A 15,409-nucleotide genomic window follows, 5' to 3' on the forward strand; every position below is an offset into this window, starting at 1 on the left:
GAAAAAGAGAGAAAGGACAGAGACTGGGAGGGAAAGAAAACCAGAGAAACAGGATGAGAGAGAAGGTAAAAGTCGAGAAAGCGAGAGAGAAAGTGTGAGGAAAGATTGAGACATTTACCATCTGATATCCATCTTCTGTCAGATAAACAAAACATAAAAAGATTCCACTCCTGGTCCTGGAGAAGCTGAAACCTTGGATACTTTCTCTTGACTGCTTCTCCTTCCTTCCTTCTTTACCCCCCACCCTCCCCCCACATAACCGTGCCTCTGAGCTTACAACGACCTTTTTCCCCCAGAGGAACGTCGACATCATCTGGCAGCTGCTCGACTCCTTTTATGATACATCACAAGAATACACATTCCTCCACTGACTGAGGATGATTAGCCGCAAAGCCACGTAGAGGTCACCAATCGCCATACTGCAATGCCTTTGTAATCAACCTGTCTAACCAGAAGCATTGAGTATTTCACGACTTATTGATGAGCAACGTGATATCATCCACTGCCTTCAAACTGTTTATTTGAATATCGCTGCCAATCAAGGTCATTTCAGTCCTGCTTGATTACTTGGAGGAACGCCATCATAAACTAATATCAGTAGGTCTCATGAGGCAAATCCAATAACCAGTGGTGAGAAGGAAAGTTTATAATGAAATCATTTACTCCAAACCAATATAACAGTGTTTGCATGAATGCCGTTGAGAGGGTCCTAATTTATTAGAGGTGAAGTTTGTTCTATCTGCTCAGCGCTGATAAGAGCTGAGAAGAGAAGATCTTTAACTAAATCTGACAGGAACGGTCAGGTTCCAGACACAGTCCAGACTCCATTGATTTTGGAACACAATCGGGCCACCACATTCTTTGTCCACCAAACGGAGGGTTCAATTATCACTTCTCAGTGGCAATCCTTTTTGTGACCTTCTCAGCTCTGACAGTGGAGTAAGTTAAAGAGGGACAGTGTTGGAATTGTAGGTTCTCTCGCTATGTGTGGAATGGTGTTGATTGATTCCCATCATAGCATGCTGCTCGTCAATAAAGCTCCCACGGTGCCCGTTGATACGGTAGCGGCCTGAGTGGTTGGCATTTTACTGGTGGGAACAGTAGGCTTTGATGTGAATGCTTGCTCTGATTCTGAGCTGCTCACGGGGACTAAACTCTTGAAATGAGACACAGATTTATCTGTCATATTGAATTGGTTTCATGAGGGCTGGGGACAGCCTGTTTACAGAAGGAAACACCCCTCTCCTGGAGATAAGGTACTTTCACAGAGCAAAAAATGTAATTTCCAGTGTAATTTCCTCTCTTTACTTCACTGAATCACTATTGGTCTGTCTCAGTGCCAGAGCTTTGTTGGACATGATGCCAAGGAAAGATATGCAGACTGTGTTAGTTTTGGAGACTGTGAACATTCTGCAGAAATAGAACTAACTCAAGATAGCAAACTAGGTCCTATTTCTCAAAAAGCCGCGGGTGTGTTCCGTTTGCTTACTCTGTTTGTGAAGCTGTGTCCGGGAAACAACTAATAAATTATGTATGATCCATTAGTGAGTTTCGTTTGCAAACACAACATGTCGTTCTAGGATCTTTATAAATGAAGCCCCACCATTGAAAACCAATCTCGTCTGTCTAAGGGTCCTTGATATTTCTCACCAAATTATGGAACAATATTAGATGACTTAACCCCTTATTTCTACGCGTAACGTTTGTGAAAGCAATGTGCTAAGTTATGTATCAACTGTAGCAAAATCATGTTATTTTCTAGTCAATGAACGCAGCTCTCTAGCACCCAGGCACAAATGGCCGAGGTGAATGGCGTTTTGAACATGTGACAGAGGGTAAAATTATAAAAAATAAATGCATATGTGACTTTACCCCACAGATGCAGACCTTATCTCGTTTACCCAGAAGTAAAATTATCGAAAGTTTGTCACGTCCTCTTCTACTTCTGGGGAAACTCCATTAACAATTGTGATGACCTTTTTGCAAATGAAGGAAGTGAAGTCTCCTCCCTAGAAAACTGAAACTTTAGGCCAAAGCCCTCCCTTCCGCTAATTTCACCGGTGTTTATCATGGCCAAAAAAAGAAAATGTTTGTTCTCATGAATTTTTATGACATAGACAATTTTGACTTCGGGCTTGAAAATCACTGCACACGGGCTTGAAAATCACTGCACCGTTACATAAAATCAATGATGAAAACCAGGAACTACTGCTGCTCGTAATCACATAATTCTACATGAGCCCTGACAGATTTGCGCCGTTTCATCTGTCCACGAGAGATTAATCCAGCTGACGCTTGTATATGATCATGCTACATAAAATGGCTGTATGTATAGAAAACACTTGACCAATGAGCAGTTTGTAAACAATACCAAAGGATCGGCACTCTGTGGAACAAACAGTTATGATTCTCTCCTTGATATGCATGTTTTGTGTGACCGTGTATGCTAGGAGACACCATCGAAGACGCTCGTCCCCTTACGTCTACCCAAGTCTCTTCATGTCAACTACGGCTTGCATACACACTTGTATACACACAGTCGATCATGTTCGTTGGAGGATCTTAGCAGCGCTCTCTGAAGACTAACCGCTGTCCCATTCACTCCACACAGATCTGTGTAAAAAATAGGGTTGCAAAATTCCAAGAAATTTCAATAAATTCCCTGGGGTTTTTTCCCCTCGGAAATCCCGATTGGAGGGCTCCCGGAATCGGGTGAAAATAAGCAGGAAATCTGGAATTTCGCACCCTAGTAAAAACACTGAAATCGTATTGCTACACTATAGGAAGAAAGCACAACAAAGCCATTTGCTTTCAAAGACGAACGTGGAAAACCTTCGCTCTCCCTGTGGCTGAAGAACACCAAGGTCTTAGAGTGTGTGTTGGTACTATCAATGACAAGCGCCCTTAAAACATGAGTATATTGTACCCGACAGCAATCCTGCGAGACACAACTAAGCACTAAGCTTCCAGAGGAGTAGACAAGAGAAAACAGAAATCGCAAAAGATAAGTACTTCAGATCCAAGTTAAAAGCGAATCTATTGTACCTCAATGCCACGTCTTCCATTACTGCCAAATGTGATATGGAGCAGCTACAATGAACATACCAGTGACAACTGACAGATTCCCTGCCACGCCACTCTCACAGTTGGTTCCAATCAATGTGCAATTATTACTGATCACACAGAGTGTTGTGCGTTATAGGGAACACTTGTAGCGTTTTCAACATTGACAAGTCGGAGTATACAGTCGGCGCAAACTGAAACTGAGGTCTGTAGTTGGTGAAACTGCCATCGTCATTTCATCAACAAAACAAAGACGCTGGGGTGAACAGTGGCGTTCTTTCCCCTTCTACGGATTCCAGCTTCAAGGGCTCTGTTCAATCCGTACCGCCGAAGATCCACTTCATAACAGGATCGACAGTTAATGTCAAAAGGCAACGTTCCCATGGTAGCAGAAACTGCATTCGCGGTAAACGCTGCATGTGTCACTTTTTAACACGGATCTTCCGCAATGCTTTTGGCGATACCAATTGAATACAGCCCTAAAGATAGAATCATGAGGCATTTATAAGTTACATACGTCCAGGAATCATGGGGTATATTATTAATGTATGAGTCCAAAAATTAATGTCGCAACTAAGGATTCAAGCTATAAAGACAGTTTTGTTGACAACCAAAAATGGATGTTGATTTTACATTACATCAGGTTTTTGCCCGGGCATTTGTGGTTGTTGGTTGTAATCGATATTTGTTGTAGCTGTCTATTTACCACCCCAAACCGATGCTGGCACTAAGACCACTCTCAACTAGCTCTACAGGGCCATAAGCAAACAAGAAAATGTTAATCTAGAGGTGGCACTCCTAGTGGCAGGTGAATTTAATTCTACCAGCATGTCACATGTGCAACTATAGGCGAAAAAAACTCTAGATCAACTTTACTCCACACACAGAAACACACACAAAGCTCTCCCTCGCCCTCCGTTTGGCAAATCTGACCATAACTCTATTTTCCTGATTCTTGCTTACAACCGAAAACTTTTTGGGACTATGCGTCTGATTTCAAATAACCAACTCATCATCAAGCTTTGATTATTTGAAGCAGCTGTGTAGTGCTAGGGAAAAAAACAAAACGTGCACCCAGGGGGGGACCCCAGGACCGAGTTTGGGCAGCCTACCAATCATTGTTTTTGCGACCTGTAGACAGCCAGTGAAAAATGCACTCTCGTAACAGCTGCATAGTGCGGATCCCAGCCTATGGAATAAAAGTTTGAGGGAGTTCCTACCTTCTTTAATCCTCTGTGGTATTGCGTTCCATACGGTCAAAAACAAGTTTCATTTAAGAAGACCACGAGTGGGGCTTTTATTGCTCAATCTAATTTGTGCTGATTAAAAAAGAACTAAAACCCATAGGCCTAATGGACACATGTTGAAACTTGTGCACATTTGATAGACTTAAAGAGGCAATCTGTAGTTGCTACTGTACATGCATTTGTGGACTTATAAATTAATGTTATATATACCCTTGATTGTTGAAGAATAGAACTTAGAAATGCCTCATGAGCTTAGTTCAACTGTCACGCCCCATGAACACCCAAAATGTAAAGCTTGTTTTTCTCCAATGTCCAATATGGCTGCCATAATACCATTTGATGGTCAAATCTTGTGTCAATATACATTTTACTGATGAGAGGCACTTCTTTCAGAATTGTGTACAACACTCATGCCCATAAAGACTGTTTTGGTGAAAATACATTTTATTCTGAATCCAATATGGCCAACGTAATTACGCTCAAACACTTTCGCCTGCATATAAATTGCCCTGGTTTATTTTTTGCATTGTGGTATTTTGTCTTTAAAAAAGGTTTCATACGGCTTTCGGTATAACTAGGACTATGAGTGCCACTGCCTTGCCTGAAATTGTGTTTGAATAGCTGAAGCCAACTAGCTTTTTGATGTGCTCCTCATTTCTCACGACACGAGCACGTAGTAGTGTAACCAATTTACAGGAAAGCAGCCTGCAACCACAACAGTCAGCCACTCTAGCAGCGCATATGTACAGCTCTAACATCTCCCCTATTTCCCCCCAGTGAAACTAAGTGTGCAAGATTAATTCAAAGTCTTATGAGGTGACCAGGACATGAGTGTGTCCAAAAAAGGGGGAAGATACAAACTATCCAGTAGTGGTTGTAGTTCTGGGGCCTGGCCGGGTTGCACAGCTAACTGGTCATTCTGGGATAGCTACAGAGACCAGGGCTGTATCCTTCCTGTATGACTGGCAGGGCACTGTGTGGTGATCCGTTTTCGGTTCTACAAAAGTTGCCGCAGCCACTCAGCAGATGCAGCTTGCATGCCAACGAGACCCATCAGCCTGACTGGTGCTGGGGATACTGCAGTAGCGGAATGGTTCGTTGTCTGGTTGTCTGTGGAAGGGCTGTCACAAACAGACCTGCCCTTAGATATTTCCAACACCTAATTGACCTGTGGTTGTAGTTTATTTACATTTTAATGTTGAATGTGGTCCTGCAGGTCACGTCATACATATTCCTATATTCCTTTGGAAGTCGGGTTGGATGATTATTTGGCCGATATTTACTGCGGGTAGTTGGCTATAATTACGGTCTGGGGCAGGCCCAGCAGGAGACGAGGAGAGTGACAGAACCTGTGAGGGTGACTCAGGTTGCCTAGAGACCACTTAGAGTGTAGGTCATAGACCATGCATTGGTTATGAGGGACGTGAGCACATCTCCACACACATACTGTATACATTTGAAGAAAATCCTTGAGCTTTTTATGGGAAGTACAGGGGTTGCAGAGGTGGTGGAACTGGTCACGCATGGTGCACAAAGACCACTATGACACAGTCAATCCCCAGCCACCATACACAATCACATACAGCGTGTTTGTTTGTTTGACCATCCTAAGGGGCCTCTTGTTTGCCTAGATGGTATTACGTCCTTATAGGGATGAACAGTTTCCCCGACCAATGCATGAGTCGCCAGAGCATGAGAGATCATTCTTCACATGCAAGTCCAGTTCAGGTGCCCCATGGTGGCAATGGGGTTATGGTATGGGCAGGCATAAGCTACGACCAACGAACACAATTGCATTTTATTGCTGGTAATTTGAACGCACAGAGATACCGTGACCAGATCCTGAGCCCCATTGTCGTGCCATTCATCCGCCGACATCACCTCATGTTTCAGCATGATAATCGCAAGGATCGGTAAACAATTCCTGAAAGCAGAAAATGTCCTAGTTCTTCCATGCCTGCGTACTCACCAGCAGTTTCACCAATTGAGCATGTTTGGGATGCTCTGTTCCAGTTCGCACCAATATCCAGCAACTTCGCACAGCGATTGAAGAGGAGTGGGACAACATTCCACAGGCCACAATCAACAGCCTGATCAGCTCTATGCGAAGGAGATGTGTTGCGCTGCATAAGTCAGATGGTGTCCACAACAGATACTGTTTTTTTGATCCATGCCCTTTTCTTTAAGGTATCTGGGACCACCAGAGGCATATCTGTATTCCCAGTCATGGGAAATCCATAGAACTGTAACTTTGCATGTTGCGTTTATATTTTTGCTCAGTATAAAATCCAGAGGAACCTTGTGACTGAAAAGAAGTGACTGTTTTCACTCACTGTCTCAGCTCACTTGTTTCCCTTAGAGCTGATTAGATTACAATAGCCACAACATTAAAAAAACATGCAACTGCATGTATTTTTGTCAGGCAGGACCATACAGCACTGAACAAATTTGACTTGGAAAATAGTCTATTATTCAGCGACTAAAAAGTAAAGCTTACATTCATTATAAATATTCATAGTTGATATTTTAGCCTATTGTATCTCTTTGTTAACAGGTTTATTTATGTGTGTAGGGTTTTAGCAATATCAGAGCTTGTATAATTGGGTTACATGAGTTTATGTGGCCCACAACCCCTCCCTCCAACTAGGGATTATTCTGCACTGTTTGAGTTTAGGTGGTGTGTCACAATATTTATTAATTTAACCACTTTTGCAGTAAAATATTTTTTCACCACCATCCATTTCATAAATGGGAGACATTAGAGATGTGAAGAAAACATGTTTGTGTTTTGTACTACCTCGGTTAGGGGTATCTCAAAAAACGAACGCCCTTTTTGAGGATTGGCCGCTAGCCTAATATTCATGTAATGCTGTTTGTATAAAAAAATCTTCAATTACAGCTCAATTTGAGAACATTTGGAATTTGCGATTAATCACAGCAAATCCTGCAGTTAACTTGATTACATAGTTTTTTTTATCATTTGACAGCCCTAATTGCAATGCATGTCAATGTTATATAGGTAATGTGACTCACTCCCTCCCTACATGCCACACACACACACACACGGTACTTGTCTGGGGAGCCAGTGCCAGCTCGAGAGAGGAGATAGAGCGAGATCTGTCTCTAGGGTTCATCCATAGACTAAACACTTATCTCTTTAAGGCCATGGGCTGAAACTGCTGCTGTTGTGTGTTGAGCCCTGCTGGGATTGGGGAAGACAGGCTATATCCAGGCTTTCTAATCCCATTACTGTCATGGCTGCCAGATAGGATAAATGAAACCAATTAGCATGCACACACATTTAACATCATGACATTACTGGTCCGTCTAACTGCTCTGCCCTTTGTTTAGAGTCGCCTCCTGTGGCACTTGTCACTGGTACTGGTCTAAATAGCTACATCATTTCGCTATTGGTGGATGTGCATGTGTGTATTTAAGTGTTTTTCTTTGTTTGTCTGTGTGTGTGTGTGAAAATGTGACGTGTGAAATAGACGAAAAGAGAATTGAGTCATTTTTTTTTCTTCACAAGACCGATTTTGCAGTCTTTTTAATGTGCAAATAAACAGGATCAGGGGCGTGCTTCATGAACCGATTATTTTCGGAGGATGGAGGAGGGGGGGGGGGTAAATTTGAGAATGTAGCATTTTTCTAACACCTGAAACAGCTTTTTCCTACAATATATCCATATTCATTATGCCTAAGTCTATGTAAAAAAATATGTATATTTTTCTGCGTAAGTTATCTAAGCATACCTCTTCATTTGTTCAATTGTCATTTTAATGAGGGAGTCATTCTGACTGTTGTAAATCACACCTCAATATACTGCACAAACATGCCTAGGATTTTACATCCAAATTACCACACAGTACATGGAATGATAACACACATCATCAATACAGGCATATATCATGGCATCATAATTAATACACATATAACATATCATAAAGTGACAGATTACATTTAAACAAAGTATTTTTCTACATATCTAGAGCATACCTCCTGACTGGTGTTTTAAAAAAAAAAATAATTCTGCTAAAATCTGGGTAAAATCTAGAAATTAATGTGAATGTTGTTCTGTACATTTACCAATTGGTTGCTTTTCTAAAGTCTAGCAACCTTGCCAGCAGGCATGCCAGCTAAGATAGTTAGACAAGCTACTCCAACTTGATTGATAGCTTTTGGTAGAGGTTTGGAGATTCAGAACATATCTAGCCAACTTCATAAAATTGCTAGGTGGCCAGTATTACAGAGGAAACAAAACATTTTGCTTTATTTATTCATCAAGAAGGAATCAATAGGCTACATGGCTTGATCAAACTCCTTTACAGACATTACCTCCTGCGAGTCCTAGCCATCACTGGCCGTTAAAATCAAATCAACTGCTGTGTGTGTGTCACGACACTCTCCTCCTCCACTGACGATACTGTCTGCACGCACTAGAGCCCTCACACTCAAATCTGGACCTCGAAGCCAGTTCCACTTCTTGTTTTCAGGGACTGATTTAGACCTGGGAAACCAGGTGGGTGCAGTTACTTATCAGGTAGAACAAAAAAACAGTAGGCTCTGGACCTCATAGGGTAAGAGTTGAATACCGCTGCTCTAGAGTACAGTATCTAGCGTCCTGCCTATCTATACTCTGTGATGCAACAGGAAAGGAACCATTTGCTAGGGGCTCCCGAGTGGCGCAGCAGCCTAAGGCACTGCATCTCAGTGCTTGAGGAGTCACTACAGACACCCTGGTTCAATTCCAGGCTGCATCACAACTGGCCGTGATTGGGAGTCCCATAAGGGAACACACAATTGGCCCAGCGTCGTCTGGGTTTGGCCGGTGTAGGCCGTCATTGTAAATGAGAATTTGTTCTTAACTGACTTGCCTAGTTAAATAAAAAAATTATCTCCACAGAATAAGGGGGTACACTTTGCCTGGTCCAGTCATTGTGCCCCCACTGCAAAATATAGCTGACAGATTTTTTATTATGATCAAATGTGGGCTTAAAAATTTAAGTTCAGTAATTCATGCAACATCTGAAAAATAAATCAACAGGAAAAATCGAATGGGGTACGTGCCCTTGTGCCCCCTATGGGCATGTGCCCCTGAACAGCATACAGGAAACCAAGCTGATGCCAACAAAGAGGTAGGGTAGAACAGGTACCTCTTCAGAGAAGGAACAGAAACAATGTGTGTGCAACAGGGATGTGTGAAACTGCAGGCATGCATTAGCAGGAGAATTTGTTTCAAATGTGTGTATGTATGACTGCCAACCTACATGAACCGTTTGTTTAAAGGAGTTTCCTTCGAAACCCCTGAGACTTTTCCATTATATTTAGCAGATTGGGAAAAACACATTTTGCTCACACATAACAGCAGCATTCAGTTTGGATTAAATCTGGTTGTACACAAACATCCATAAATATCACAATTAAAGTCATTCCGACCCAGTGTTCTTGTTGGAATGACGCTATGGGTGGTTTGCTAGAGTGAGTCAGTGACAGCGTGCTCAGAGGCCTTGTGAACGGTAGCTACAATAACCCGAGCTAACTAAGCCATCCTAACACCTCCAATAAACTGTCAAAATGAAACTAGGGTCTCAACCACCACCCTAAGACAGGCATGGACACTGCTGCCCAACCCTGTTAGAAACACACACCTCCTCCTCGGAAACACACTTGTCATCACGACACACTGGGAAATCAGATGGTAGGAACGTCGTAACGACACAATTTTTTTGGGGGGGAGGAGAAATTCACTTTGAAAACATTCTAACCTTTTTAACAGAGCATAACACCCAAGTCACAGACACCACCTGAGAGGGCCTCTGGGAATGAATCCATTTGATTTGGCTCAAAGCCAATGTCTCTGGGTTCAGCAAGTGGTGAAACAATGACAAAAAAAGTCCTTTGTGTTCTAGCTGCTCTACCCAGCATCAGATAAGGAACTAATCCAATTGTGAGGTACATTTGGCAGACTGGGTGCTGTTCCTGTCAGTTAATATGGCAGCCATATTGTCACTGTTGGTAACTGAACAGATGAAACGTCGCTTTGGGTTAATTGCGTTCCAGGGAGACTGCAGAGAACAACTGCAGGGATCAACACCTGTTCAAAGATACTCCAACACACCTACAGTAACTAGCACTGGGCTGGGCTGGGCCGTATGGCCCAGGCGAAAAGAAAGAGAAGGAGGGGGGGAGACAGATAGGGACAGGGGGGCAGAGAAAAAGAGAGAGGAATCAAAATAAAACTATAGCTACATACATTGAAATAAATCGGGAAAGAGAGATTAAAAAGAGGGAGAGAAAGTATGAAAGATTTCAAAATCAGGCAAAAGCATAGTGGAATGACGGAACAACAGAAAAGAGCGAGCTGTCTTTGCAGACTGTTTTTGCCCTGCCGTCCTCCTCCGTTTAGTGTGTAATCCATTTGGAGAGTGAGGAGTTCAGAGAAGGGTCATCTCCCCCTCTGCCGCTGCCAGACCTGCATCCCAGCCCACGGTCGTGACAGTGTTTACACTCTCTGCCTCGCAATAGCTGGGAGACCTGCTCATCGTCTTTGGCAGTAGGGCTTATGTAGTGACACCCAAGGCAAATAGAACGAACGATCCAGAGGGTTGACGGTCTCCAGAGCAGTCTAAAACCTCTGTCACACTGTCTCTCCTCATTCTCCCCCTCCTCCCTGCTCCTACAGCGGGTGTCTGGCTGGACACCCGCTGGACACCCGCTTCTATGAGATATATGTAATGACCTTTGACCCCTACCTATAAACCATACTGTGGTTCCTGATGTTTTCAGAGGGTGCTGTCGTTGGTGGGGTCGGACTCAGAACCGACGGCTCCTGGGGTCTCTTTGGCGGGGGCGGAGACCTCAGAGAGCAGGCTGAGGCAGGTGGCCGGGTTCCGGGAGGTGGAGCGGGAGAGGAGCTGGCCCCCTGGGGGCCCCTGGCGGCAGTAAGGGCACAGGTAGCCCTTGAGGTGCAGCCAGACCTTACTGTGCAGGGAGGCGTAGATGAAGGGGTTGTAGCAGGCGGAGCTCATGGCCACCAGGTGGCAGCACACCTGCAGCACATTGACATAGCGCTTGTCCACGATGTGGTAGTCTGGGTCCAGGTCCAGCAGCAGGTTCAGCACCTGTAGGGAGGGAGGAGGAATACACACAGTCAGTGGGTCGCATACATTAGCATTACATTTTATTACATTGGGATTACATTAGGATTACATTGGGATTATGCACAGCCTAGGTGATGTAACTGCCCCTAAAATGCTCTTTCATCATATTTTCTCAAAGAAATCTGCTTAATTATATAAAAATGTCAACAATGTCAGGAAAGTTAACGGGCTATCAGGAAAGTGCAGTGGGCTATCATTGTGAGTGCATTGTACCTGTGCCTGTGTGTGTGTGCGCGCATCGGTGTGTTCTCACCTGCAGGGGCAGCCAGCAGAGGGCAAAGGCAAGCACAGACGCCACCAGGAGAGAGAAGGTTTTCCTCCTCCTCTGGCTCCAGCGCTGCTGGCAGTGTGAGGGCTCTCCGGGCAGCGTGTGGCGTCTCAGGTGCACTGTGATGGCACAGTAGGACACACTGACTGACAGCAGAGGGATCATGTAGGAGGCTACCAGGATACAGCAGGAGTAGAGCAGCCTGAGCTGGCCTGAGCTCGGCCAGAACTCCTCACACACCACCAGCTCCACCCCGCGCGGCCTCAGGTCAAGGTAACGCGTGTGGAGGGAGGGAGGGGCAGCCAGGGCCAGAGACAACCCCCACACACCCAGAGCCACCGCGCCACAGCCCCCTACAGAGATCCTCCTCCTCACTGGGTGGGCCACCACCACGTAGCGGTCCACAGCGATGGCCGTGAGGGACAGCACCGAGGCGAAGACGGTGGCGGCCTGCAGCAGCGGCACCAGGTGGCAGAGAGGGCGTCCGAAGGCCCAGCCGCGGCTGTCGAAAGCGTACGAGGCAGTTAGAGGGACACAGGTCAGACACATCAGCAGGTCGCCGGCCGCCAAGTTACCGATGAAGAAGTTGGTGGCATTGTGGAGCTTCTTGTCAGCCAAGATACAGGCCAGCAGGATGGAGTTGCCTATGCCGGCCACGGCCACCAGAAGGCAGTAGAGGGGCAGGAAGAGGGGCTTGAAGCGCAGCAGCAGCTGCATGCCAGAGAACACATCCAGGGGGTTGTTGCTGTGGTTCAGGGAGGGGCCTCCAGTAGTGTTGGCCCCACTCAGGACCTCCTCCAGGATGGGATCCATCTCAGTACACTGCTCCCCTACAGCACAGCATAGGGAGTCACTACATTGTGGCAGTTAGGAAACACTGGAGGAAGGACCATCATTTACAGCATGATAGAGCAAAGAATATAGTTGAACCAATATCGAAGTTCATAACCTTGACCCTCAGCAGCCCCGTCTCCCTTAGCTGCTAACTTAATATATACCAAAGATTATAGATGTACTGACAAGATACATGTCTCTCGTTGTCCACAAAGTGGCATGGCGGGCTGTCTAGCTCCTGCCTATCCTTTCTTTGATTGGTGGATACATCTCATTATTGTAATCCTTTTTTGAATATTTAAATGAGGGTTGTTGACGTCAAACGCTTGTATTCATTGGAGAGATGCTATGCTACTAGTCTCATGCCATGAAAATGCATAGCCATCTCGAGACAACTCAGATAAAAAAGTGTTTCTTCTCAAAGTTACCGGGATGTCACGTGTCCTAATTACATCAGCACACTTGTAACAGCTTAAGCATTACGAAACTTCTATTCGATCAAATAAACCTCACGTGGCAAAAAAGCCATTCATTTTTCTGTTTACCAAATTCGACACGATCTCATTGACCTCGAAACAAAAACTCAATCCTTGGTGGGCGAAACAATGAGAACACGTCACCTCCGCCGAGTTGAGCCTCTCTCTTTCGCTATGTATGTACTAACTAGAATTTCATTTTGGGGGGGGGGGGGGCGGGATGAGGGCGTCTGTGCAAACGTCATGTCTTTCCTGTCCAGTCTCTTTAATACCTGACCGCCCACTTTACTGGCTACACTCACTTTACTCACTTGGTCTATGCGCCAGCGCCTCAGATATGCATCCCCTGTAATGCTGTTGCCATGCACCTGATGGAGCTCTTCCAGTCTCATTTCTGAGCCTTGATGAGAGCTGAAACCCCTCTGATTGCAAAACAGGGGAGCTCTACATCTCATCCAGAACCCAACCGTGTCACGCCTGCACTGACGCATGTGGTGTGCGATTAATCAGATGGCTTTAACAATTAAAATGTGTTTTTTTTTCAAGTTCATGTGGGCGACTATCATTATTTATTCGATTCGGAAAATGAGATTATTAGTGGCCTCAAATCACAGCCTACTTTGAGGAATTTGATGACTGCCCATTATCAAATATGCTTCAGCCAAGAAATACAGATGGGTAGACTGACATACAGAGAAAAATAGATGAAGATTCACTCTGAATATGGTAAAGCAACAGGTGGTGAGGAAGAAGGAGGGATTGAATATGTTGCCCAAGTCATTGCGCTGTGACATGACAAACAACTGTACGTAATGAAATGCATTTGTGAATGGTGTGTTCATGGCATAATGTCTAGAGCCTACAGTACATTTGATTGGGTCTTCGTAGGCTGCATATGAACTTGTCCAAGCGGAGAGAGACATCGAGATGAAAGTCAGTCCTATACTCTGAGTGGTATTGCAGTCTAGTATTGGCTGGTATTTCAACTGTGAAAGGACCAGGCTCCCCATTTACTTTGAAGTGAGCTTAAAACGTATGGCAACGGATAATCAAAATGCTCCTGAAACACATTGGTCCGTCATGATAGCAGGGCAACAGATTCAAAGTCATTATGGCACACTATTTGATGTAGTACACTGAAGGATCAGGCAGACTACAAAAAACACACAAGAAAAAGACTGGCTAATGCAAAACTAATCAGAATAATAGTACATCTGTGATTGAACAAATAACACGTGATTACAAATTCTTATATCGGATACCGTTTGAACCATTAACAATTTAAAAAAATAATCCATCAAACTAGCAATATACTTTTTATACTAGCAATATATACATTTTTTTTGAGGGGGGCTAAGTAATAGAATTTCAAATTTCACAATACATTTTCAAATGTTCATATTTTCTGTATTCCACAATAAAACATGCAACATTGATTTAAACTGCAATTATGTGCATTCTGTGTGTTTGTATATATAGCTGTGCAGTGTGTAGTAGTGTGCATGGCGTGTGTAAGATAAGAGAGAAGCCTACTTGTACTGTGCCTTGCTTTTCCTGAGAGGCAGTACGCGTCTCTCCTCTCTGTCACGTCTCTTCACTTCTGTGACTGTCTCTCTTCTCTTCCCTCTTTCCCTGTGCTGTGAGCATGCCCCCTCTCTCTCTCTCTCTGAGCCCAGCCAGTGCTTGTACCACAGACGCTCATATAGACTTAGAGAGCGAGAACACTTTCCCCTCAGAGCATATAGAAGTGATTGAAAAGAGAGATTGTGTGGTGTCCCCACACTACCCTCCCTTCTCCATCTGCCTTTCGCTCTCCCTCCAGAGATGTCAATCACACACACTGTATGAATTTCTACATTATTTCCCCTCCTAAAACTTGTTGTTAACCTCCTTCCATAAGTGCACAATGCAACACATATGGTTCTCTCTCTTATGCACTCAGACACAAATCCAAACCGGCATAACATTATATGCTAATATTATATGAACAAGTCTGCAATTCAATTTCTCTGTAGGCTATCCCTCCATCCCTTCCTGCCTCACACGCACACACAGGAGGTTGGTGGCATCTTAATTGGGGAGGATGGGCTCGTGGCAATGGCTAGAGCGGAATATGCGGGAACGGTATCAAAGACATGGTTTCCAGGTGTTTGATACATTCCCTTCGTGCCGTTCCGGCCATTATTATGAGCCGTCCTCCCCTCAGCAGCCTCCTGTGACACAGTCATTTAAAAAAAAAAATCTATGTACAAATTGTAAGGGCTCTGACACATCAACAGCGTTTTCTGGCTGAGAGTACACACACCTCTGAATGTAATTTGCGAACTGAGTGAGCACCGATTTTACATGTAGAATCGCACC

At 44.4% G+C, this 15,409-nt stretch overlaps 1 protein-coding gene across 1 annotated transcript; it reads right to left on the bottom strand.

Moving 5' to 3' along the window:
• Positions 1-7,829: 7,829 nt before the first annotated feature.
• On the bottom strand, positions 7,830-14,834 carry LOC139547718 (prolactin-releasing peptide receptor-like). The gene is made up of 3 exons (XM_071356724.1): positions 14,582-14,834; positions 11,724-12,568; positions 7,830-11,431 (listed from the first exon to the last, which is right to left on the bottom strand). The coding sequence occupies exons 2-3, from the start codon at positions 12,549-12,551 to the stop codon at positions 11,093-11,095; spliced, it is 1,167 nt and encodes a 388-aa protein (XP_071212825.1). The 5' UTR covers positions 12,552-12,568; positions 14,582-14,834; the 3' UTR covers positions 7,830-11,092.
• Between the last annotated feature and the right edge of the window lie 575 nt (positions 14,835-15,409).

This window comes from Salvelinus alpinus, chromosome 21, assembly GCF_045679555.1.
Source record: "Salvelinus alpinus chromosome 21, SLU_Salpinus.1, whole genome shotgun sequence".
Taxonomy (NCBI): domain Eukaryota; kingdom Metazoa; phylum Chordata; class Actinopteri; order Salmoniformes; family Salmonidae; genus Salvelinus; species Salvelinus alpinus.